At 57.7% G+C, this 24742-nt stretch overlaps 2 protein-coding genes across 2 annotated transcripts; one reads left to right on the top strand and one right to left on the bottom strand.

Annotated features, from left to right (window-relative positions):
* Positions 1–1798: 1798 nt before the first annotated feature.
* STRA6 (signaling receptor and transporter of retinol STRA6) lies at positions 1799–18023 on the top strand. The gene is made up of 18 exons (XM_050903616.1): positions 1799–1838; positions 6456–6606; positions 9091–9169; positions 9599–9684; positions 9851–9990; positions 10159–10325; positions 10490–10615; positions 11455–11522; positions 11660–11736; positions 12484–12545; positions 12820–13000; positions 13896–13971; positions 14042–14175; positions 15412–15529; positions 15732–15833; positions 16671–16834; positions 17369–17506; positions 17845–18023. The coding sequence occupies exons 2-18, from the start codon at positions 6482–6484 to the stop codon at positions 18021–18023; spliced, it is 2022 nt and encodes a 673-aa protein (XP_050759573.1). The 5' UTR covers positions 1799–1838; positions 6456–6481.
* A 4363-nt stretch (positions 18024–22386) lies between these two features.
* On the bottom strand, positions 22387–24336 carry LOC127020558 (immunoglobulin superfamily containing leucine-rich repeat protein-like). The gene has a single exon (XM_050903233.1). It carries the CDS (start codon positions 24270–24272, stop codon positions 23022–23024), a length of 1251 nt encoding a protein of 416 aa, XP_050759190.1. The 5' UTR covers positions 24273–24336; the 3' UTR covers positions 22387–23021.
* Between the last annotated feature and the right edge of the window lie 406 nt (positions 24337–24742).

Here is a 24742-nt window from a genome sequence, read left to right as displayed (position 1 = left end):
AGGCTCAGGATATCAACGCATACAAGGAGAGGACGCTTCTCCAGAAGCAGAAAAGGGATTTGGGAGAGACCTTATCGTGTGGGGCAGAGGCCAAGGATGTACGTAGTGAGGGGCTTGTGGTGTCAGAGGGTCCCTGCACCCTGCAGCTGCTGCTCGGGACTGGGAGAGGTGTAAGGAGCAGGAAAACCATCCCGTCTCCATGCTTATCCAGCGCAAGCAGCAGCATCTGGGGATGCCACCGAGCTCCTGGTTCACCCGCACCTTGCAGGGATCTTCCCAGCCTGGTCCCTGCTGCCTGCACTGCTGCTGCCTGAGAAGAGGGCAGCAAGTCTCGGCAAGGTGTACCATCAGAGCCTGGGTGGGAACCGCACATCCAAGGCTTGTGGCTGGTCTCCCAACATTTTGACTCAAAAATGCCAAACTGCTGGAATACCAACTTTTTGCAGGGCATTAGAGTGCCTTGAGATGTTTTGGTAGCAACAAAGCCCTTCCAGGGTTGGTGTGGATCTGTATAAGGATCGCTTTGCTAAGATCAGGATGGACATCACTGGAATATTTTTGTCTGGCGGAGAAAAAAAAACAAACCCGTGACTCTGAATTTCAGCCCCTTCCCTCTCTGCTGGCCCTTTCCCCAGTCCCTCAGCTTTCCCAGGCAGCACCTTTGGGATCCAACAGTAGCATTTCTCATTTAAAAACCATCCCAGGCAAGGGGGAAAAAAAAAACCTGCGGGTCATTTTGTTCAGCATTGCCACAAGGTTTTGGCTAAAAATTAAGCTAAATCTTCAACCTTGATTAATTTTCCTTTGCTTCACTTGCTGTCACGTGTGGACTGTGTGTGTATTTGTCCAGATTATATTCTTTTTTTGTAAGCTGCTGTCTCCTGGACTGTGTGTAGCTGGTGGGCAGGACATGTCGGCCGAGGAGCAGACAGAGAAGGGCAGCGTGGCAAAGCCGCCTGTTCCTCCCGGCTGCCTGCGCCCACGGGGGCTGGTTACTCCTGCCCTCCCCCCTGGGGCAAAGCATCCTCCGGTTTGCGCCCCAAGATGTTTCGCGTCCCTTTCCCACCTCCTCCAGGCTGTTTCCCGCTGCTGTGGGACCGTCACTCTGCACCCATGGCACTTGCTGTGTGAGCCCTGGGCAGGATCCGGCCATCTCCGAGGGGAGGATGCTCTGGTGGTGGTGTCCCCAAATCAGGGACATTTGTCCCCAAGCTTGCACCAAACCAAAACTTTCTTTCCCTGTTCTCACCCCTCCCAAGTTGCACTAGGTAGGGGCAAAACCAAATAAATCTGCAAGATTTGGGCAAAGGATTGCGCTCAACCGATTTACACCAGTAAGGAGCTGACCCTTTGATTTACCCCAGGAGGAAGCAGAGATGTTTGCATCCCGTGGCGGGGACACAGCAGCATCGCGGTCCCTAGGCTTCCCTCTAAATCTCGGCACAGGGGGGGTGGAGGGAGCAGCCAAAACCCAGCTGAGCCAGTGGAGAGCTGGGGAAGAAGGGGGCTGGGTCGAGCTGCCTCCTCTCCCGAAAAGCTCTGCCTAATCAAAAGGAGAGCGGAGCACGGGGTTGGTTGTTTTTAATTTTCTAAACCCCAGGGTGGCCCCCAGCCAAGGCCTCCTGGCGATGGAGGGGATAAAGTTCCCTGAGCCACCGCAAGCCTCCGCTCGCTCGCCGGTGCTCTGAACTTTGCCTTTAAGCTTGCATGGCCGCATCCGCGCCAGGCTCCCGCAAGCGGATGCTTTAGACCCCGCTTAGCAAGGCCACGCTTCTTCCGAGACCCCCATCAAGCCAAGCCTCTGAGTGCCTTGCAAGGAGGTCGCTGGTTGGAAGAAGGTAACTTTTTTTTTGTTGTCTTTCCTTATTCCCCTCCTTTTTGTTGTCGCTGCTTGCAAACTTGGTGCTGCGGGGGAAGCCGGGCTTAACGAACCCGCGGAGTTGATTGCTCCAGGTTGTAAATGCGAGCTGCAATCTGCAGCCTGTTTGCTTATGGTGGGGCAAATCCTGCTCTGGGGGTGCAGGAGCCCCCAAAAATCCCAGCTCTGCCCTTAAGCAGGGATTTCACCTCCCTCTAGGGAAGCAATCCCAGGGGGGCTTTTCCTGGGAGATGCTCGCTCCCCGCCAGCATCGCAGGAGCAGAGGTTATGGGGTGCTCTGCCCTGAACCCCCCCCAGCGCGGCTTTCCACGCCGACGGATGACTTTGTCAGCAGGTTTCGGTGCGATCCTGCAAACTCCCAACTTTTCCCTTTCCCCTGGCTTGCGGGGGGGCTTTGTGAGCAGCAGGTGCCGCTGCCTTTGCTTTGAAACGAAGGAGGGGGGGATCAGGAGCCTAAAAATAACCTTAAACAGCCTCCTTGGCTTAAATGTTTAAGCTGCCTTTGCTTTTAAAATGCGAAAGGGGCTTCTTCGGCTTTCTAGTGAGTACGTTTATGATTTCCGTGGTGGATTTATTATCTGCAGGCTCCAGCTCTGCAGAGGAAAGGGTTTGTGAAGAGCTGGAGCGGCTCCACGACTCTCCCCGGGGTGGTGGAGGTCGGGGTGCGGGAGGAATTTGGGGGAGAGGGGGGGTTGGATCGGATGAGAACCGGCCTCGCTGTGTCTGAGCTGGGAGGAGGGAGGAAAACGCTGTCAGAGCGGGATGGCTGGGTGGGATGAAAAACTTCCTCCGGACCTTTCCCTGCCCCGGGAAGGGGCTTTCCCGAGGGGATGGGGAGAGCCGTGGGCTGGGGCACAGCGAGTTCACCAGCCACTGGGCTTCCCGCATCAGCTCACCAGTGCAATGAGTTTGGCGTTCTCAATCCCCTGGGGCTGAGCCTGTCCCGGGGCAAGGGCAGGCAGCGACTTCCCGGAGGTCCCAGCCTCCGGCTAGATGGTCCAGGGTGTGTGCGGGCTCCTCGGTGCTTTTGTTTTGGGGAACTTGGGGACAGCAAGGGATCTTCACACTGGAAAAAGCTCTGCTTTTCCAGAAAGATGATCAAAGTCTTCAAAAAGCTCTGGGCAAGGGCTGGCCGGAGCATCTTTGGTGCTTGGAGGGCTTCAAAGTCACCGGAGGAGGGAAGGGATGGGACCGACTGTCCCCTTGCTCTTCCTAGCTGAGCACAAGTGGCTGCAAACCAAACTTTTTCATCTCTTTTTGGGGCTGGGACACTGAGTTTGGTGGACTTTGGGGCCAAAGTTGGCTGGCTCGGCTTGTGCTGATGTGAGACTGGGCTTTGCCTCTGGGAGCAGCAGCTGAAGCTGCTAAATCCACCTTTGGGAAGGCCGTCCTCTCTTTGATGTCCTCCAAAGCCATCCCTGTGCCACCTGGCTTTGCAGGGACCAGCCCAGCAGCCACCAGCATGGCTCCCGAATGGCAATTGAATTAGAGGAGATCTCACTTAAACAACTCTTCCCCCCCCCCCCGCCCAAGGGCTCCCTGAACAATTGTGAAATGAGATCTTTATCATTTTTATTAAAAGCTGTACACAAGGCATCACCATTAGGCTGGATGGGAGGAGGGAAAGGGGGGTAATTCCCTTATGGCTCCCCTCTTCTTCCACCCCCCCCCCCCCAAGTTTAATTCATAGTGGTGGGATGCAAAAGCTCCCCAGAGAGTGATGGATAGTGGGAAATGAAGAATATGAAAGAGCTTTATTGAACCCATCAATCTCGGGCGAGGCTGCTGCAATCAAAGGCCCAGCCTGTTTCGGCAGAGGTTATGCAGAGGAGCAAAGAGATCAGGTTTCGGGGAAACCCAGGGCACGGAGGGGCTGCAAAACCAGCGAGCTCCTGGCTGGGTCCCGGCCGGAGGAGCCAGCGCCCGCCGAGCAGGGTGGAGAGCGGTGGCTTTGCCCTGCTAGGGATGCTGATCCCGCTGAGGTTTTGGCACACCTGCCTCTCCTCCTCCTCTTCCAGGACACCGGGATTTGCAGCCTGTGCGGGAACAGGGGGGGTTAACTCTTCCCTCTGCCGCGGTGAGGCTGAAGACCCTCATTGCATGCTTCTCCCCAGCTGAAATGCCCATCCCCAGCGAGGTGTCTCCTCCAGCACAGCACCGGCCCTGTTGGCCAGGGCAATGAGACCCATTGGGGTCCAGGCTTGGATGTCCCCATGTCCCACCATCGCTCATTCAGCCTTGTGCTGCCACGGCTTGCCCGATGGTGTCCAGCAGACGTGTGGGAGGCTCTGAAGCACCTCCTGATTTCTCCAGACCATTCATGAATGGCAACCAAGATGTTGCCGCCCTGCTCGGTGGATCACAAGAGAAGACCTTCCCCTGGAGCAGGACTGCGTCCATCTCGTGAAGATGAGCAGGCTGGGCTGGAGGACTTGAAGATCACCTGGTGCTGGGACAGTGTTGGCCCACCTCGGTCCCATACCCAGCCAGAGGCGGGGTCCAGGGGTGCATGATACTCCGAGCAAGGATGTGCTGGAAGGGGAGCTGACACGCCACCCAGGGAGCTTGTCAGCTTGGTCTTGTGATGTTGCTGCCTGGCGTGGATTCAGGCTGCGGCTTGCCCGGCGGGGCTCCCTGACGGCTGCGTGCACCGTGCCTCTCACTGAGCCTTTCTTTCCTTTCCTTCCTGCTTTTCTGTGGCCGCCGTGTCCCTGAGCGGCTGCAAGTCAGGGCGTTGGCAAGGTGGCATCTGCTGGCTCGTTCAGAGGTGGATCATATGGGGTAATGCTGCCTGGCTGGGCTGGTGGGTAGGTAGATCTTGCTTGCTGCTGGTTGCCCTTCTTTGGGTGAGCCCACGGGGAGGTGAGAGGGGCACGGGCAATCCCACGGTGGCTTTTGGAGCTGGGCCTTCGGCCGAATGCTGCTTGGTGGGGGAAACAGCATCCTCAGAAGGATGCTGCCTCATGCCAGGGCTGGCATGGCTCACTTTACCTGCCTGAACCCCAGCCCCAACTTCCAAGCCCTGCCAGCCTTCGGTGATGCCACGGGAGGGCAAAGGGGCTCGGAGATGTGCGTGTGCACTGCCATGAACTTTACAGGCTCCTTCTACCTTTTTACGGAGTGCTACATTCCTGGGAGATGAGGTCAGAGCTGCTTCCCTGCGCAGGCGAAACCAAGGGATGGCTGGAGAGTCGATGCCTTGAGGCTGGGACGTGCGCTGGGTGGGTCGAGGACGGGGTCTGGGGTCTGTCTGAGTTGGATGCTCGCCTGGGGCTGGTGGGGTCCATCCTTCCTCTGCTGGAGCCTGCGCTGGTGGGGAGCGGGATGGTGGTGGCACCTTGACGTGGACCAAATGCTGTGGTGGGGGGGACCTGCTTTCTAGCTGAGTTTTGGTCCTTTGGGAAGGGAGGTGAAGGTCCCAGGTCTCATGTCGTGACCTAGAGGGAGTCCCTGAAGGGGACCCAAAACCTGGCTGGGGACGTGATATCCAACAGAGCATCAGGCCACGGGGCAGCGTGGTCGTGGTGGCGAGTGCCACTTGTCTGTCCAGAGACAGGGGCTGCCTGCAGGGCTGCAGCCCTGGTTTGGGGAATCTCTTTGAAGCTGGCATGCTATATCCATCACGGTCCCTGGCGAACACCAGCTGTACAAACAGCAGCCCGGAGCAAAGCTGCTGGCTCAGTCATCCGTCTCCTACCCATCCCCTCGGAGCCACCGAGCAGCCCTGGGGGGTTTGGTGACGTCCCCGAGCTGTGGGATGAGGCGTCCCCAGGTCCTGGGCTGGTTCCTGGGCCTTGGAGGCTGCACTGAGCATCGTTGCCTGGCATTTGGGGACGTCTTTGGGCACTGCCTTTCCGATAGCGATGGTAAATGAGGCACGTTGCAGCTTGTGCGATGTAGCTCTGGGACAGCAGCGGAGGGTGTGGGACTGTCTGGGCCAAAGTCATCAAAAAATAATAGGGAGAAGGAGAAACGAGAGCTTGTTGAGTCTGGCACCGCGACAAATCCTTCTTCTTTTTTATTGCTACAAAGGGAGAGGGGCTGAGGTTTCCTCCCGGGGCTGGGGGAGGCTGGATGCTGTGTGGGGCATCTGGTGGCACAGAGGGACATTGGGGACACGGGTCACGGGCTCCCCAGCCGCGGTGAGATCTCGTCCCCACTTTGCCGGCCAGTATGTGCCGCCGAGCCCAAAACTTGACCCTTGCACTGGTTTTCGAGTCATTGGCGTAAAAACTGTTAACCCAAACAAAGGCTCTGAGTCTATCAGCACCCCGTGGCGGGCAGGGAGCGGCCGGGGGATGATTAGGTGTGCCCTGAGCGCTCGAGTTGTGCGGCGGAGGGGGGTTCGTCCCTTCTCCCTCCCTCTGAGTCCAGATAAAAGCTGGATTCTTGGAGGCACAGCTGGATTTTGAAAGCTCTCAGTCCCCCCCCCTCCCCGGCTGCGGGAGTGACCTGAGAAGATAAAGCCTCTTGGCTCAGTGCCTCCATCCCTGCATTTCCAAGAGCCCAGGAGGACCCACCTTGGGAAAGCCCGGTTGCTTTCTGCCTCGGGCTGCCTCTCACCATCTCTCTCCAGCCCGCGGAGGGAGGAAGGAGACAGCCATGGCGGCCAACGGCTCCGGTGGGATGCATGATGCTCTGCTGGACAATGGCTTCGCCGGCACCGACGATCTTGTTTCTGACTGGTACATCTACGAAACCATGGAGCCAGCCATGCCACAGGATGAGTAAGTGTCCAGCCCTGCTAGCGGGTGCCACGTGTCCCCCTGTCCCTGCTGGGGTCACCCCGGGTGGCTGCCAGCCTCCTGCCCGGCTGCTCTATCCCCTTTCTGGAGAGCAATGTCCCCTGAGCAGCAGAGCCAGGATTTATTCCCCGGTGAGCGGGAGGTGATTAAAAAGGCTTATTTTGGCCCCCTAAATCAGAGAAAAATCATTTCTTTAGGTTGCTTCTGGCAAGAGCTGAGGTAAATCCTGCAGCGGGCATCTCTGCTAGTTATGCTCCCTTTCGCTTAGCCTTCCCCAACATGCAAAGTCAAGTGCGTGGGGTTAACCTGTTGCCCTGACCCCTCTGAAGCCCCCAGAGCCTTTGCTGGCCTAGAGAGGGCTACTCTGGCTCCATGCTTCTGGCTTTGAAGACATCCTCATGACACAGCCTTGCAAATCGGTCCCCTGCCTTAATCCCACTCCAGCTCCCCGCAAGCAGCGGTGCAGATTTTCGGCTAGGGGTGAAGAGAGTTGGCAGCATACCCCGATCCACCGGCAGGGAGGCAGGGCTGGGATGCTCGGCCGGGTCCCTGCATGGTACGGCAACCCTGAACAGGTTTCCTACCTGCAAAATAGAGCTGAGCATCCCTGGGCTTGCATGGATGTCTTCCTTTCCCCCCCAAACTGGTGTAATCAGCGGGTCTTGTACAGCCTATTACCTCTCCATCCGTGATGCTCCGCTCTTTAACTGAGCATACTCCCAAGAGCAGTGCTGTGTTTGCCCCAGGGACAGGACCCCAGGGCCCAACCTCGCAGCAAGGACCCAGCACTTCATGCCCTCCTAGCTGAGTGCCTTTCCCAAGGACAAGAGAAGTGCTATAGGGAGGGGAAACTGAGGCACAGAGTAGCGGGGCAATTTATCCAAGGTGTCCCACAAGGCTCGAAGCTGGGCATCCCAAGGCCCGTCTATCAGCACCTATTGTCCCTCTGTTGACTTAGTCCTCTGCGGGTGGGTTTTACACCGCTCAGTTGACTGATACCGAATCCTGAGGGCAAGCAGGAGGAGATCCCAGCAGTGACCAGCCCCAAGAGTTCCTCCTCATCCTTAATCTTCTGCATTGCAAAACAGCCTTTGAAATCTCCTTGCCCAGCCCCTTTTTCCGCAGGCGAAGCCCCTCCTGCATGACCCACACCTCTGCTAGAAACCTTTGGGGTATTTTCTGGGTGTCCTCCTTTGCAGGAAGCCGTGGTCAGTGAAGGGATGGAGGCAGCACCGGGGGGTTTGCCCATCTGACAGCTCCTGGATGCTCTGGGTTTAGACGCTGAAGCCCTGGTGATACCAAAAAGGGTTTTGGTATCCCTGTGCTCTTAACCTTGCGGGTGGGTGCCCTGGATTTCCAGAGCCTGGAAATTTTTTGGACAGCAGGAATTTTCTGGTCTATCCAAGGCCAGCCGTTGGCAGAGAAAAAAAGGCAGAAATCAGAGCTTTGCTAACGGCAGCTGGTCCTATAAAGCCTTTTCTGGCAGTTTGGTGACAACCTTGGACATATGCCCGAGAAATCCTAATTTCACTATCAGACCCTTCCCTGCAGCCTTGTTGATGGGAGCTCTGCAGCTAGTCTCCTGTCTCTGCCCGCCCCACCAGCGCTGCGGGGTTTGGGAGGGCACGAGAGCTCTTGTGGATTCCCCTCCTGCGAGTTACGGGGCTCAGGGGGGTCCCCCCCTGCGAGTTACGGGGCTCGGGGTGTTCAGCTCCCTGGCATTTGCTGCCCAGTGTTGGGTGAAGGTGGCTGGGCACGATCGCGTCTGGCCTTGGGGAGAGGAGGAGGGCTGCGGCAAAGCAGAGATTAAGGGATGTAATGGAAGCCAGAGAGGGAATAAATAAAGCAAAGCCTGGCACGCCTGCTCGGCCGGCCTTGGCTGGCTGGGAGATGCGGCTCTGGGTCCCGCACGCACCTACCCTGGGCAGCCATCACCTCCGCCATCCCCCCAGCTCTGGGGCTGGTCCTTCTCCCGTGGGAAAGGCATCAAAACACCCTACAAGGGGTCTTCAGCCTCCCAGCTGGCATTTAATAAGTGCGTTGCCTTAGGCAGCAAGGAGAACTGCTGCTTTGCAGGCTGCATCCCTTGAAAAGACAGAGCCGGAATGGATACGGGTGTAAAAGAGGTAAAGGGGGGCTTCGTCCTTCCTTGCTGATCTCCTGTTCAGCCTTGGCATCCCTGTGCGTGCAGGGAGGTCACCCAGCCCCTGCGGGGCTCAGCTCGGGGTCGCTCCCGCGTGTTATCTCTCTCACTTGATCATAAAGTCATCTCGTGAGGGTGACTTCATCCCTGGTTATTGACGGGTTGTGTAACCCAGCTCTTCGGAGGTTTGCCCCTTCTCAGCATCAGACTGAAATCTCCGCTGCCGCCGTGTACGTGGGCGTTACCCCAGCATCTTTGCTTTGCCCTTTTGGGACTAAATACAACCACACGTGATTTTTCCTCCCCCCCCCTCCTCTTTCTAGCATGTTTCCCAGCGTAATCCCAGACTGCGACCCCACCATTTCTCCCAGACTGTACCACATCTGCATGGCACCCGTCTCCGTAAGTACCCGCCAAGTCCCGCGGGGTGGGTTATCTGCCCCGATGTCGTATTTGCTGTCCTCGGGTCATGCCCGTCTACTCCTAGATAGGAGGTCTGAGCTCTTCAGCTTGAGCTCAAGCAAGGTTTGAGCTGGGATGCTCTAACAAGGGACTCGCACATCTCCAGACTTTGTTTCGTGCCTGTAGTCAATGGAAGGCTTTGATTTATTTTTACTTTTTCCCAGCATGGTCCCTCTGAGGCATTTAGAGCCCGTAACTCATCAAAGCAGGTCGAGAAGTGCCTGTCCCTGCTTCAACCACGGCTGGATTTAGGGTGTTGGGCGGAGATGGTGTCTCTGTAGAGGCTCCCATCACATAGCAGCATGTCCGAGCCCCCCACCCAGACACCCCCCCATGTATTTATTGCTCCCTCGATTGGGTTTCTGGCAGCTGGCCGTGCTCGTGGGCTTGTCCTTGCTGGTGAAACGCAGGCGTCTCCACCGGAGCTGCTGGAACGGCGTCCCGGGACTGCTCAGGTACCCTGGCCCTGCACCCCGGTCCCCAGGGTCCCTGTCACCCTGCAGCCAAGCGGGTGGAGGGATGCTGAGGTGCAGGATGGGATAACCCAGCTCTGGGGCAGAGGATGGTGGGGACAAGGTGCCCATGATCTGGTGACCGGCTCCTTCCTTCCTTGGCTTGCAGCCCAGTCAACTTTCTGGAGGAGGAAGGCAACCGAGGGCTGGCGGCTGCAGTGTTCGGCATCCTGTTCTCCTCCCTGTGTGTGCTGGTCTTGGACAGGGACCCTCTGCCACTCATCACCCACTCCTCCCAGAGCACCCGGGGTAAGGCGAGCACCCTCCTGGCCTGTGGGCACCACACTCCTCCCCACCCAGGAGGCGTGCAGCTTTGGGTGGCACCCTGAGCAGCCTGTTCACCCTGGTCCGTACTGAGAACGCTGCCTTCTCTTGCCTCTTTTGCTCTTCCTCCTCTCTTCCCGTCATCCCATCTAGAGTACTGGAAGATCCTGGCTTTGCTCTACTACCCTGCCTTCTACTACCCCCTGATCGCCTGTGCCACTGTCCGGCACAGGGCCAGCTACCTCGTGGGCTGCCTGCTCTCCTGGTGCCACTGCGTCGTCCACATCTGGCAGAAGGTGGATTGTCCCCAGTCGCCGAAGGTACGTGTCCCACTGCCTGGGGAGGGAGCGAGGAGACTGGTGTGGCCCAGGGTTGGAGGTGACTTTCTCATCACCTCCTTGAAGTGACATTAAGGTGTCACCTGCCCGGCACTAGGCCCCCAGGCTGGGGTGGTGTGGCATGTGACATCTCTGCTCCTCCCCAGATATACAGGTACTACTCCACGCTCTCTTACATCCCCATCATCCTCTGCCTCGTGCTCTTAAGCCTTTGGTATCCAGCTCTGCTCATCAGGAGCTTCACCAGGCAGGAGGAGACCTCGGATAAGGAGGTAATGAAGATCCATGAGGCGACTCGGGAGATGGTAGCATGGGAGAAGCCCTTGATGGACCTGCATGGTTTTGGGAGCTCTCCTGCCCCGCAGCCCGTCTGTCTGCCTTGGGGACCAGGAGAACTGGGGTGCTCTGAGGGCACGTGTTCCCCACTTTGCTCCGGCACTGAGAGCTGCCTCCCCTCCATCCCTCTGACGGCAATGGGTCATGGCTCTGTTTATCTTGCTGGATTTGAAGAGGGAGTGAAAAATCCATCTTTGGAGTAAACTCCTTAGTACAAGAGGCTTAAGGCATCAATGCGTCCCATTCAGGCCGGGACTGGGGTCGCCTTGTTTTCCCGGCAGGCTGAATAATCCCTGGCCCTTTGGGAAATGCCGGGGCTTTGTTGGGAAGAGAGGAGGAAAAACCTACTTCAAAAAAAAGCAGTCAGCCCAAGCGTGGACTGAAGTGACCCCCAGGCACTTGCTGGGAGCTGGCTGATGGGAACGAGGGTTTTCAGCTGTCCTACCGGTACGCCTGGTTTTGGGCTGCTTTGTTGATGGGAACAAGGCAGATTTATTTCCACCTTTGCGGTGCCGGAAGATTTGCTGCCAGCATCGCTCCAACACGTTATCCAAACGAGTGCTGGGAGCCCATCACCCACATTCCATACAGAGGGTGCTGCGGGACATCGTGCTAGCGATGGGTGGGTGGCCGGGGGTAGCGGAGCAAGAAGGCGGCTGCCGGGTGGGATGCAGATGCTCTGGCCCCCCAAAAGGCAGAGTCACCTCTCCCTGCCCTGAGTGCCTGAGCATATCCCTGTGCTCAAATCAGGCAGCTTATTGCTGCTTTCCTTAAGGCTACAGGGCGAGGTTATTACAAGAAGTACCTGAAGGCTGTCCTGTCCAAACGCCCTCGGAAGGGGAGGTAAGGACGACACCTTCCCGCAGCTCTGCCTGATCAGCCTGTGCCAGCCCTGCCTGGCAGCCCGCTGCCTGCAACAGGGGCAGAGAGGGTCCCTGCTCCCGAGGGACATGCTTTTCACCCTCTCCTTCCTCCTCCAGCTCCACGAAGTTAGAAGAGAGCCTCCTATCAAGGGTCCAGACGTATTTATGCTCCTACATCTACGCTCCTGAGGAAGGTAGGCTGCGGGCAGGCGCGGGCTGCGCTCTTGGCTGCAGCAGCAGCTCGGCAAACAGGCTGCCTCCCCTTCCCCGGGGAGAGCAAATGCCTTTCTTGGCTCCTTCCCCAAAGCATCTGTGCCACGGCAGCTGCCACCCGCCGCACGTGCGACGCCTCGGCTTTGCACAAACTGTTGCGGTTCGGGGTGGGGAGCTGGACCCCCCGCCACCACCACCGTGGGGGCATGGGTGGGCTGAGGCAGCGAGGTTCAGGCATGGGTTGTGCTAATATTGCAGCCTGATGCTTGATAAGGCTACGATAAGGGAATAAAATCTACAGTAAGTGGATAAAATCCCTAACAGCCCAGGAAAGGGGAACTACTCCTCGCCCCCTCTGCCCATGGAAGAAGCACGGGCTGTCCCGGGAGGTGGCACCCCAAGGGACGTGGCACCCCACGCAGCAGGCACCCGGCTGCTGGGGCTCAGTGCTGTGGGCACGGGAGGTTTCACGGGCTTGCGGGAAAGGGGGATCAACAGGAAGGAAACCCATCCAGCTGACGTACAGAGAAACCGCTCCCAGCTATACAGCCTTGCAGGATTTCCCTGGGGAAACCCCCATTAATATTTGACCGCCCTGTTCCAGCGCTCTCCCCTGGGGCGTTTGCTTTGGCTGCTGGGTTGGGTGGACCTGCAGCCTGCTCCACTCTTCCCCCATGATCCCACATCCCAGCTCCTCTCCAATACAACCCTCCGATTCTGCCTTACAGGTTTCCAGATCCCGCTGAAGCTCGTCCTGTCCATAACCACGGCCGTGATCGCTGTCTACCAGGTGATGCTGATGGTTAAATGCCAAGCAGAGCCCCCTCCCTGCCTTCTTGGCTGTGTCCTCCCAAGGCAGAGGAGCCCAGAGGTCATTGCCACGCCACAATTTTGGCTACGGGGATGGTATTAGCGCGCCTCAAAGTATTACCATCCCTCGGCTGAGCCGCAGCAACCAGCCATGTGCTTCCAGGGCTCAGCCAGCCTTAAGTCTTTAAGCTAAGGCGATGGCTCAGCAGTGGGATGCCGTGACCCGGGGCTCACGTGGCACCGCTCCCTCGCAGGTCGCCCTGCTGCTCCTGGTAGCCGTCATCCCCACCATCCAGATCGTGCGGGCGGGAATGACGAAGGACATCGTGGTGTTGTTGGTCCAGTTTGGCTTGGTGCCCTCGGAGAGCCCGGCTGTCCCGGGTGACATGGAGAAGGAGCTCAACACCGTCAAGTACTACCTGTGGTCGCTGGAAGGTGGGTTCCCAGCCAGGTCCTGCATCCATAGGTGATTTTCGGAGGATTTCAGAACTTATCAGAGAGATTTCTAACCCAGAGGATGGTCCAGGAAACTGGGTGGTGATGAGGCAGCTTCCAGGGGGACTTAAAAACCAGCTGCCGAAGCCGTAGCCGTGCGGACATGAAAGGCGGCCCTGTGAGCCTGGTGCCGTGCCAGGCATCTCCGAGCGGCTGCCGTGTGCCAAGACGGCGAGGCAGGGAGAGCTGGCAGCTCCGCAGATGCTGCCCTTCGGCTGCGGGCTTTGATATGTACTGGAATCGAGCAGATGGCCCCTGCCCCCTGGATAATTGAAAGACGTGGATGGGGGGGTGCGGGGATGGCAGGGGTGTCCCCCTCCCTCCACGGCACTACCTTGGGGTACCACCAACCCAGGGGGGACTTTTTATGGCTTTTGCCAAGTCACCAAGCCCCTCTCATCCTCTTTGTTTTCCTGACATCTCCATCCCTCCCGCCAGACCTCCTTCCCCCCTCTTTCTTCCCCCCCCCCCCCATCCCCTTTTCTGAGAGCATCTTCCTAGGCTCTCTCCATCGCACTGCCTGCTTATCACGGCTTGCTCAATGATTTTTCCAGCACTGAGCTAACCTAACTGCTTGTCTTTCCCCTGGCTGCTTGTCTTTCCCCTTCCCTTTCACTGTCTCATCAGCTCATGCCTGCCTGGGAGATGGAGATCCCTATATCGCAAAGGGGGTAGGGAGGGAAACTGAGGCACAGTGCCCTGCTGGGGGGGGTACATCCATGCAGCCCCGTAACTCAACCCCCCCCAATGCTCCTGAGAAACATTTTATAATAAAATCCCATTGCTGGGGCTGGCCGCAGCCCTGACCCGGCCGTCTCCCCCTGCTCCTCCACAGTCTGCTACATCTGCTCGCTGGTGCTGTGCTGCCTGCTGACCTGCGCCATGCTCCTGAGGACGCTGGGGATGCACAGGTATGGTGTCCTCACTCCTCTGGCCTTGACCTTGTCACTGAGCCGGGATGCAGCTGGTCTCTCTCCCCAGGAACAACCTGAAGGCGCTCTACCAAGGGGCCGTGCTGGATGTTTTCTACAAAGCCCATATCCTCCGCCCGTCCCGACAAGCCATCGTCTGCTGGATGAGCTTTGCCGCCTTCCAGACGGCTTTTGCCTGCCTGGGTAAAGGATGTTGGGGGGCAGGAGGGGGCGGATGGATGGTGGACCCCCACCTTGCACAGCCTACCCCAGGTTTAAGCAGCTCTTCCCCCTTTCTTGCCCCGTTTTGCAAAGGGACGGCTGCGAGGCTTTTGTTCCTCTTGCCCCAAACACAATCTGTCCTTCTGCGGGAAGGACCATGCTGAACACCAAATGGTCGGCAAGAAAAAAAAGGGGGGGGGGGGGACACGACACACATGATGACTTGTTTTGGCTCAAGCCCAAATATTTTGATTTGAGAAGCTGTCACAGCATCTCGTGCAAAGAACTGTCTGTCTCCTCTGGTCTCGATCTTCACATCCCGGGTGCTCCTCGCTGCGCATCTTCCCCAGCACAGCCTGGGTCTCCCTGGCTGGGAGGGCTGGCCACCCCCTGGATGGGTGGAGGATGTCAAAGGGGGTAGAAATCTTCACCCCACCATGGCTTGGAGACATTTTATGGCCTCTCTGCCCCATGGGAGGTGACTCTGGGCAGTGTCTGCGGTGATGCATGTGCAACACCCAACCATATCGGCACCCCAAGGCTACGCAGGAGAGTCAAGCTGAGGGTCCAGGGGCATAATGGAAGGACAGGGGGGACCACCAGGTCTGTTGGTGACCACCCCTCGGGAAAGCGGACCTATTTTGCAGGCAAATTGCAGCGTTTAGTGTGGAGGTAGGAGCTGGGGACCACCCCAGGAGCTCCTTGCACCCCTTTGCCAGTGAGGAGCAGCCTTCCTTTGGCCACCCAGTACTCGGTGCATCCCTGGCAGAGCTGGCTGCACCTCACCGTGCTGCCGTGAATCTACCTCATGCTTAAAAATCTTGGTTTTCAAGTCATTAAAGCAAAACAGCGGAGGTGAAGCACAAGCTCAAGCACAAGGAACCACAGCCGCTGCTGATCTCGGTGTGATTTATGATTAGAAATCAGAGCTCAGGCTGATTTTTACGATGAGGCATCATAGTTGCAGCCCCGAGTGATGGCTCTTCTCGGCGGGGATAATGTGGGGAGCGATAAGAAAGGCTGAACTTGTAATTAAATCCCGCGCAGAGCATTGTGTTCGGGGCGGGGGAGGCAGGTAAGGATCTCACAGGCTTTTTATGGGATTAAAATGAAAGACATGCTCAGCAACGAGCGCGGGTTTGGGGAATAAGAGCAAGAACAAGAACCGCTTCTCCATCCTCCCCCGCCATAATTTCTCTCCCCGTGTCTCCCTCCCAGGCCTCCTCATCCAGCAAGTGATTTTCTTCATCTGCTCGGTGGGGTTTACCTTCTTCTTCGTCATCCCACTCCAGTCCGGCACAAATACGCACCTCTTCAAAATCATTCAGAACATGTGGTGAGCACTCGCAGCCCTCGGGGAGGGATGGAAGACCCAAGTGGGTGCCATGTCCATGTCCATGGTGTGTTTTGGGGTACTCTGTCAAAGGGAGGCTCTATCTTGGGCTCTTTCAACTTTGCTGGAGGTTTCTGCTGCCTGGGGTGGTGTCTCATGCTTGGGACCCTTCTGGTGTCCAACCTGCCTCTTCCCTCCCACCCAGGCCCTTCTGGTTGACCCTGGTTGTTGCCGTCATCGTGCAAAATTTGGCAGCTCACTACCAATTCCTGGAGCAGCATCCCCTCCGGAAGGAGCTCACCAACAGGTATGAGGATGTGGGGGGCCTTCAGGGCAAAGCTGACCCTCCCGAGGTCCCAGACCCCGCGACTGTGTTGGGTTTACATGTGCCCCTGATGTCGTGGCATCCTCTGTGCCGTGAGCTCAAGGGAGAAAGCCTGTGGGTTTGAGGGGTTTAAGTGGCTCCATGCTCCCAGAGAGGTTTCTTTAGATGCTTTGGAGGGCCATGGTCCATTTACAGCCTTGATTTCAGTGGGGTGAAGCTGGTGAGGTCTGTGCCCTGCTCCACCACCCCCATTTGCAAGCCTCAGAGGAAGCCCAGATCCTTCAGGATCGGCTGGGTCGGTTCAGATGCTGCCAATGGATGTGGTCCCTCGCTCACGCATGGTGTCACTGCCTGAGCTACCTCCTTACGCTGAAGACCAGGGTGACGGATGTAGGTGTCCTGCTCTGTCCAGCCAAGGCACTTCTACCACGTCCATCACTTGCCCAGCATTGTGGGGAGGCTGCTGTAGGATCTTCTGGCCTCCACAGGAGCTGGTGTCCTCCACCCCAAACCACCAGACTCATGCTTTGGCTGGTTTCTAAGTCTTCAAGGAGAAATGGAGACCCTATGTGTGCTGGAGGCCAAGCTTTGAAGTCCAGACAGTGCAGCAGGCTGTCTCCTCTCCAAGAGTCGGGAAGGGTGTTTGCTTTTCTCCATGGGACGGAGACACCTCAAATGGGGACCGTGTCTGCCAAGGAGGGAGGGAAGGGTGGGAGGCTTATTTTGGCAGGAGGTTTCTCTGGCAGGGAAGGGCCGTGCTTCCCGTCCCATGGTGTTTGTGTTCCTTACTCCTTACTCCTCCTCCTCCTCCACCCGCAGGCGAGCTCTCTACATCGTCACCTACCTGCTCTTCCCCATCAACGTCCTGGTGGGTGTCCTGGCCGGGGTGTGGAGGATGGTCATTTCTGGCCTTTATAATGCCATCCACTTCTGCCAGCTGGACATCAGCCTGCTGAACCGTGGCGTGGAGACCTTCGACCCAGGTAGGGCATGGAGGGGGTCCCTCTGCAGCACCTCGGTGAACATGGGGGCCCTTCTCCCACCACCGAGCTCCTGGGGGACATGGCCTGGGGCTCTTCCATCACCTGGAGCAGCCAGGACTGAGGGTGGCTTCAAACTACCTGCGTTCAGAAATGGGCAGGTGGGACAACTGGAGCAAGTGGCTTCTCCTGATGCCTGCTTGGTCCTCCTTTTCTATCCATCCCCAAGGGCAGGTGATGCCCTTCTGGGGGTCCCCTGGGCTTCATCAGTGGCCAGACCCCGTTCCCACAGGCAGCGGACCCTCATCTCTCCTGCGCTAAAGGCAACAGGGAGGAGACCTCAGCCCTTCCTCTGCTTTTCCTGCTGGGATTTTGGGAGCGGAGCTCTTCCCCAGCTCTGAAGGCAGAGCAGCTCTGGCAGGGCAGAGATGAAGCCCGGCAAATAACCCTCCCCTTTGCTCCAGGGCAGGAGGGAGGGGGGGGAACCATGAAGTCTGGCCCCACCAGATGCATTTACTGTGGGTTGTGTTCCCCCAGGCTACCACGCTTACTGCCACTATCTGAAAATCGAGGTCAGCCAGTCCCACCCAGTGATGAAAGCTTTTTGCTTGCTGCTCCTCCAGCTAGCCAGGCCGGAGGGGCCACCGGGGCTGCGGGCCAACAACGTGGAAGAAGGTGAGACCTTCCCACGGCCAACCAAGGGGATGCACGGCCATCGCCGTGGGGTGGCATTGGGGTCTCCTCTGCGGGTTTGCTGCTCCTCTAGAGATGCTGGTGGTGCCTTGGGGTAATGGGACCATTGAGGGTTGTGGCTCTGGTGCCCTCTCCACTTTTATGCCACCTCTGCTTGGCATGTAATCATCTCCATGCCAGGAGCTGCTCCCGCTCCTCTGTCCGTGCAAGGGCAGGACGGGGCTCCTCTGCTTTCGCCCCGGGGTGTAGATGACATCTGGGCAGCCCCAGCGACAGGGAGCTGGGGCTGAAATCGTTCCCCACCTTCCATCTCCTTTCAGGCATCCAGCTGATGCAGCCCAAGAAGATGCCTCCGAGCAGAGCCAGGTTCAAGCAGAGCCGAGCGCGCTGGTGGCTGGCCTACACGCTCCTCAACAACCCCTCGCTGACTGCTTGCCGGAAAACCGCCCTCTCCGACCCCACGGCCAACGGCACCCAGCTCAGCCCCCCCAAGCCCTGACCTCCAGAGAAGCCCCCCACCTCTCTCCGCCTCCCACGCACACTCCCATCCCATCCCATCCCTGTCTCCCATTGACTCTCTTCCTGTGCTGGCAGGAGTCTTGGGCACCTCTTGCCCCTCTCCAGCCTCCGGTCCCTCTCCAGCGGTGACAAGGGCTGGTTTTTAGCTCTAGGTCCATGCTGAGCCACTACCAAGATCCAGAGGTGAAGACAAATGGCTCACCTCCAAGCCTGACCTGGACGGAAGAGGGGTTGATGAGCCAAGTTAAACCCTTCAGGCATCTCAGAAACATCTTAGGAGTGGCTCCTGCAATGAGCCCACCAGTTCTCAACGGTTGCCTTTCCGACACGTGGCAAGGCAGGCACAAGTCCCCAGCACCAGAGCAGTAAGGAAAGAGGGAGAAGGTGTGTGTTTGTGTGTGTGGAGGGATCCTCAACCAGACTGAGCAGGAGGAACTACCTGCATCTCAGCGTGGTCTCTCTGCGGAGAAGGTCCCCACTGCCGACCCCGTCCCCAGCTTCTCCCTTTCAGGTCTGATCCTGGCTCCCCTTGGGCACCATACCTAACCCTGGGACTTTTTTTTTTTTTCCGCAATTTTGTGAAGGCTAAAATCCCTCTCTGCTCCTGCTCTGGGCTGTGAGGTTGCAGAGCCATTTGTTTTCTGCTCCCTGTACCCCTCATCCTCGCCCCCCAGTGCCTCTTGCTGCCACCCCCTGTTTTGTTTAAAGCCAGCGGTTCCCCAGGACTGGTGACCCTCCGAGCGAGCTGAGCTTGAATCTATAGAAAGCAGTTTTATACCTCGCTTGGACGTGCCAAGTCGGGGAAGGTTAATAAATCACATACCTCATTCCTATGCTCAGGGTGTGCTTGGTCTCTTGGCCGTTCCCAAATAAGCCAGACCTGGCAGGAGGGACATGAGGACCGTCGTAGCCGTGTCTCTGAGCGATGGTTGGGACTGACCTTGCTCAGCAGAGGCTTTGTGGTAGATCTGCTTGACTAGGGGCTGATGGGACCAAATCTGTGATCCCCCTCCCCACCTTAGGGAAATTTTAATGCAAAGCTGATCAGTTTGCTTTCCCATCAAAACGTTTGGCCCCTAAACCACAGCTCCCATGAAGGATGGGAACTGAAACAGGACATTTTGTGGCTAAAGCACCGAAGGTAGGTGTCCAAGGTGTTGCTGGATCACCTCTTCCCATGACGTGTCCCTTGAAAATCCTGCCTTCGTTGCCTGGAAGGATGCCCGGTGTCAGCCCACCATTGCAGGCAGCAAGCAGGGCTCTTGTACTGGTTGTACTGGTGGCTCCTTACTCTTCCATCTCAACACCATCTCAGCCTTGCTAAAGCAGGCATCTCTGAGACATTGCAGCCCACCCTGCACAGAGCAGGGCTGCTGGGCTATCCCCTCTGCTCAACGGAGTTTGAGCCCCTCGCCCCAGGGATCTCCTCGGAGGTGAGCAGACCTGCTCTTCGCAGGCTTTCAAGGACCCCATGCCCTCTTGCTGGGGTGCTTGCAGCACCGCCGGTGTGGTTTGGGGGTGAGTGAGGCTGAGCCCTGTGCTTTGGGGGTTGCCTGGAGTGTCCTGGCATCTCCCCACAACACTGAAGCTCCCTGGGTGGGAGCCGTCCCTTTCCTCAGGAGCCTGGCCCCCTCTTTTTCAATCCCAGCTAAGTGAGGGGGGTCCCTGCCTTCGTCTGCTGCCCGCATGTGCTGCCCCAACAGCCACCCGCTGCGCTCGGATGCTCTAAACCCCGTTGCATCCACTGCCCACTAATCAAATACGATTAAACCAGCACTGTTTTAATCGTATTTGATTACTGTCTGGCACATAGTACAATGTCACCAAACTGGGTGACAGGGGTGGCACCGGAGGCAGATCTGAGTCGCTTTCATTTTAAGACAGCAGGAGCCCAAGGTGCAATTCCTGCTGCTTTCCCAGCTCTATAAGGCTTTGCGGTGTGCGTGCTTGGGTCTGCACGTCTGAGCACCGGAGAGATGCGGTGCCAGTGGGTGCTGGATGGCCTGCGCCTATCAGGTGAAGGGATGGCCTCCAGCAAAGGCTGCGCCTTTCCCTTGCAGCCCATCCCAACCCATCCCCAGCTTCTGAGGCCCTGGGGCTTTGAAGGCAGCCTTGGTAATCCCTAAAATCTTTGGCAGCTCTGGGCCATGGGTGGAGCTGGATTTCAGCGTCTGTTTACATAGCCCTGCCCGAGGCTTCCTGGAGATGTCTTGGCAGGCGGCAGGCTGGGGCTGAGGTGAGAGATGACAGCCCTTGGAGGAAGACAGGAGGTGGCTTTGTTGATTTGCTTGTTTTCTTTCCCTTCTTTGACATAAGCAGGGTGCCCTGGGGGTGAACTGAGCTCTTCTTCTTCATGGTGGCTTCTCACCTCTTCTCTAAACTCCCGACATCAGTATGGCCATGGGATAGCTCTGCCCATCCACAGTCCTCTCCACCCAACCTCTGAACTGACGGTGAGGTGGTTCAGGGAGCTGATCCGGCTGAAAACAGCCCTTCATGAAAAATTACCCATGGAGGGAACAGAAATTCAGGTCTGGGTCATGCTATGGCTTTGCAAACGTGAGGGACAGTGAGGAGCTGATGGGGGTTGTGGCATCCTGGACTTGCACGGGCTAGTGGCCATGGTGGGTCAGGATGGTGATGCCAAGTGTGATATCACCTGCAGCATCCAGCCCAGGAGCCATGTGGCAGGGTGCCCTGTTTGTTATGAATGAGTGACACTTACTATTGCTCATAATTTACCATAAAAGCTATGAGTAAACTCGGTGAACGTGGAGGAATTCACCTTTCTGGCAACAAAACAGCCATGCACCAGCAAAGCCAGGGGGAGCAGCAGCTCTGCAAGGCAGGCAGAGACTTTCAGGCATGGCTGAGGGCTGCCGAGAGCCTAAATCTTATTTTTTATCCTTATCCCAGGCTCCAAACCCAGTTCCCAGCCGAGGCTGCAGGAATAAGCTCCTGTAGCCCACTCTTCCCAGGCAGGCAGAGAAGGGAGGACGCCGGCTGGGATAAAATTGATGTTAAAATTTGTATCCTATAAACTGAAACCGAAACTCTCGTTGGGGCCGTGATGTTTTTCATCCTCTCTGCCAGTAATGGAAAAAATATGCGCCTGCTTGTTAGCATCAAAGGCCGTTCGTGCGAGGAGCCGCTGGCTGTTTCTGGGCTGTTTCTACCTCGGGAACCCTGCGGAGACCTCGGCGCCGTACCCGGATGGTGTTGGCGTATGGCAGCTCCTCGGCTGCCCCTTTCCTTACCCTGCGAGCTGGCCGGACACCGAATCGTGGGGCTGGAGAACTTGTGTGGAGGCTTGAGGCTCCGGGATAGCTGCTTTTCAGCTGATTTTGGCGTCGCTGCCTTCCCCTGCCTGCTGCAGGCAGCGATGGGGGGAGTTTTGGGTGCCCTATAAATGCATCCTCCTTCCAGGGTCACCGTGGAGGGATGCCACAGCACTGGAAGGGCTTTGTGGGAGCTGGGGGGATGCTACAGCACAGGGAGGGCTTTGGGGGAGCTCGGGGGGAAAGGGGGTACCCCCTGAGCAAAGAGGGTTGGTGACGAGCTGGGGTACCCCAGACGATGTTGGGTCTGGGGGATCTGGGGGTGCACAAAGGCAGCGCACACCAGTTTGTTTAAAAAAAAAAGGTATTTATTGCTGTCCGTACAGCTTTGGTTATAAGGCGAGGGTGGCTGCAGGGGTCCGTCCAGCTCCCGCAGGCGAGAGCTGGCAGAAGGCACGAGAGCTGGACCACCCGTGCCTAGGGGTGGGGGAGATGCTCGGCCCCCCACCATGAGACAAGGGGTTCTCCAGCACCCTGGGGCAGCCGGGTATGGTATATATGTCCGGCGTGGGAATGCTAAAGCACTTAAGGAATGTGTTTATGGCTTATAGGTCAGCTCAGCTTCTCTCTGTCGTCTGGGTTTTCCCAATCTTTCTTCCTCCCGCTTGATCATACAGCCCCCGCTCGGTTTCCCGTCAAAGAGGAGCGCTGGGAAATTATTTTGGTCTCTTTGGGCTCAATCCCTCCCCGCCGGGGTCGGAGCCGGAGCAGTGCAGCTCGGTCGGTCCAGCCCAGCCAAGCGTTTTGGACTGCAGGCTTCAGCGGTGAAAGGGAAGGGGGGGGAAATATCATCTGCATCACGTCTGGGAGAGGCACTGAGGGTGGCAGGGCCTGAACCTGCAATATGCAGGGAGGGTGCAGGCACCCTGGGTGCTCCCAGCACCCAGTCAGTGGGAGCTCTTTGTGCTCCTGCAGGGATGAAGCCTGCGGTAAAGCTTCTCCTGCTCCACAAAAATGGCCCGATCCAAGCCCGTGGCCCCATCCAACGTGTCCTACCGTACCCATCCTGCTTACAAAGCACCATCGTATCTCTGTCCCGCAGAGCCACGTGCCCTGGGACCCCGTGCCCAGGCTATTCCCCCACTCTCAGACTGGTCCTTCTGCTCCTGGTGCTTCACGTGAGGTTGGTGGTAGGAAGGATGTGCCCGGCCAAGGGCCTGGGCACTGGTCACGGTGGGGATGGCATCTTTGGTGCCACTGGACCAATGGGATCCTCTTTGCGAGAGATCCCCTCCCTGGTCACAACTCACTGCTGCGGGTGGAGGAGGGCTTGTGGTGGTGGGCTCTGGGGATGGGTGATGGCCGCCCTGTTGAGGGTGGACTTTAATCCTGCAGCCGCACTTTGGTCTCAGGAGGGAGTTAAGTCAGGAGGTGGCAGATTTGGACGCCTGGAAAGCGGCAGCACGGTGAGGATCTGCCCTACATCACCCGAGCTTGTTTGAAGCTCTCAACTAACGGAGCCCAGCCCTGACCCCCATCTAAGGAGGGGTTGAACTACCAGCCCTGGGCCTGAGTCTTGGCCCCCTTTGACTCCTGACCACCCACAGTTCCCAGAAGCTCAGCAAAGGCATGGCACTACGTGAAGATAAATGCTACAGAAAGAGGGGGAACCCCCAAGGCACCGTTTCCTTCTCCCCCCTTTAACAGCAGAGCACGATGCCCAAAGCCAGCAGGAGGGTCCCCAGGTGGACCTGGGGCACCGCTGCTCCAGCCCTGCTCTTCGACTCCCTCGGCATGTGGTAAACGATCACCAGCTTTTCTCCGGCACCGGAGGGATCCATTTCATTCCCCTTGTAGCAGCTCTGACCCCCAAGGTGGCTGGCTTGGGGGTCATCTCGGAGCAGGTCTTCAGCTGGATTCTCCGACCCAGCCAAGGCCACGTTGACCGAGACATCCCGCGTGCCCACATCGTTGACAGCGAGGCAGGTGTAGATGCCTTCATCCTCCTTGCTGAAGTTCGGGATGGCCATGGTGCCGTTCTTGAAGACCAAGAAGCGCTCTTGGCTCTGCTTGACGTTTCCATCCCGTGCCACGTTGGGCCCGTTGATCTCGACGCGGCGGCTGGAGGTCTGGATCTTCCACCTGATCTCCGGCAGCGGGCTGCCCGCCACGCTGCAGTGTAGGGTCAGGGTGAGGCCATCGTATGTGACGGTGTTGTCCAGGTTGGAGAGGTAGGTGAGCTGCACGGAGGGGGCAACGCAGTGGTGGTCAGGGATGTCCGTCACTGCCCTGCCCTTCAGCCTGCCGGGAGCCACACACAGGGTAGACCCCCCCTTGGTGATGGAGACGGAGGTGTTCTCAGTCCACTTCTTCAGCCAGAAGACCTTGCAGGAGCAGTTGAAGGGGTTGTTGAAGATCTGCAGCTGGGACAGGGAGGGCAGGTTGTCAAAGGTACCCTCGGCCAAGGTGGTCAACTCGTTGTCGTTGAGCCAGAGGGAGCGCAGGTCCTTCAAGGAGCGGAAGGCGTCCCGGGGCAGCCCGGCCAGGCGGTTGTTGTTCATCTTCAGGATCTGCAGACTGCTGAGGTTACGGAGGTCCTGCCAGGGGAAATCTGCAATCTTGTTGTGGCTCAGGTCCAGGTTCTTCAGGTGCACCAACAAGGCGAAAGCCCCCGGTTCCACCACCCCGATCTGGTTGTAGCCCAGCCACAGCGACTGCACTTCAGGAACCTCAGCGAAGGAGCCCTGCCCCAACCAGCTGATTCTGTTGGCCGACAAGGTGAGGATGGTCACGTTGGAGGACAACCCCTCGGGTACCTCCTGGAGATCCTTGTAGGCGCACTCGGCCAACATCCGCCCGTTCTTCTTGGTGGAGCAGGAGCAGGCACTGGGGCAGGCCAGGCAGGGCCCCAGGAGTGCGGCCAGCCCCAGGCAGCAGAGCAGGGGCCTCATCCTTCCTCCTGGGAACAGAGACGGGGGGGAATGAACGGGACGGGACTAGCCGAGACGGGGATCTGCTTTTTCTTGCCAAACACTAAGAGGAAACAGCAGAAGAGCGAAGCATCCATGTGATTATCCCCAGCAAACAGCAGGCTGTTTGAAATATTCCCTAATCTGAAGAAGGCATTTCCTTGCCAAGAGCAGAGCCTTTGACTACCTACGTGAGCGGGGAACTTCCCCCTAAACCCTTTCCTTCCCGCACTAGAAAATGCCTCTTTTTGATCTTTGATGAAATACCACCCCCCAGGATGCTGTTTCCCCCGGTTTTGGGATGAAAAATGGGAGCTGGGGGTTCAGAGTTTACCCTGCTGAGGCCGGAATTAGGAGAAATGAAGCAACTACAGCTCTTTCACAAGCAGCCTTCCCCTAAACCATCCAGTTGTTGAGATTTTCAGCACGCTTTCAGACCTCAAACCAACCCC

Source organism: Gymnogyps californianus, chromosome 11 (genome assembly GCF_018139145.2).
Source record: "Gymnogyps californianus isolate 813 chromosome 11, ASM1813914v2, whole genome shotgun sequence".
NCBI lineage: Eukaryota > Metazoa > Chordata > Aves > Accipitriformes > Cathartidae > Gymnogyps > Gymnogyps californianus.
This window is presented reverse-complemented; position numbering and strand designations above follow the sequence as displayed.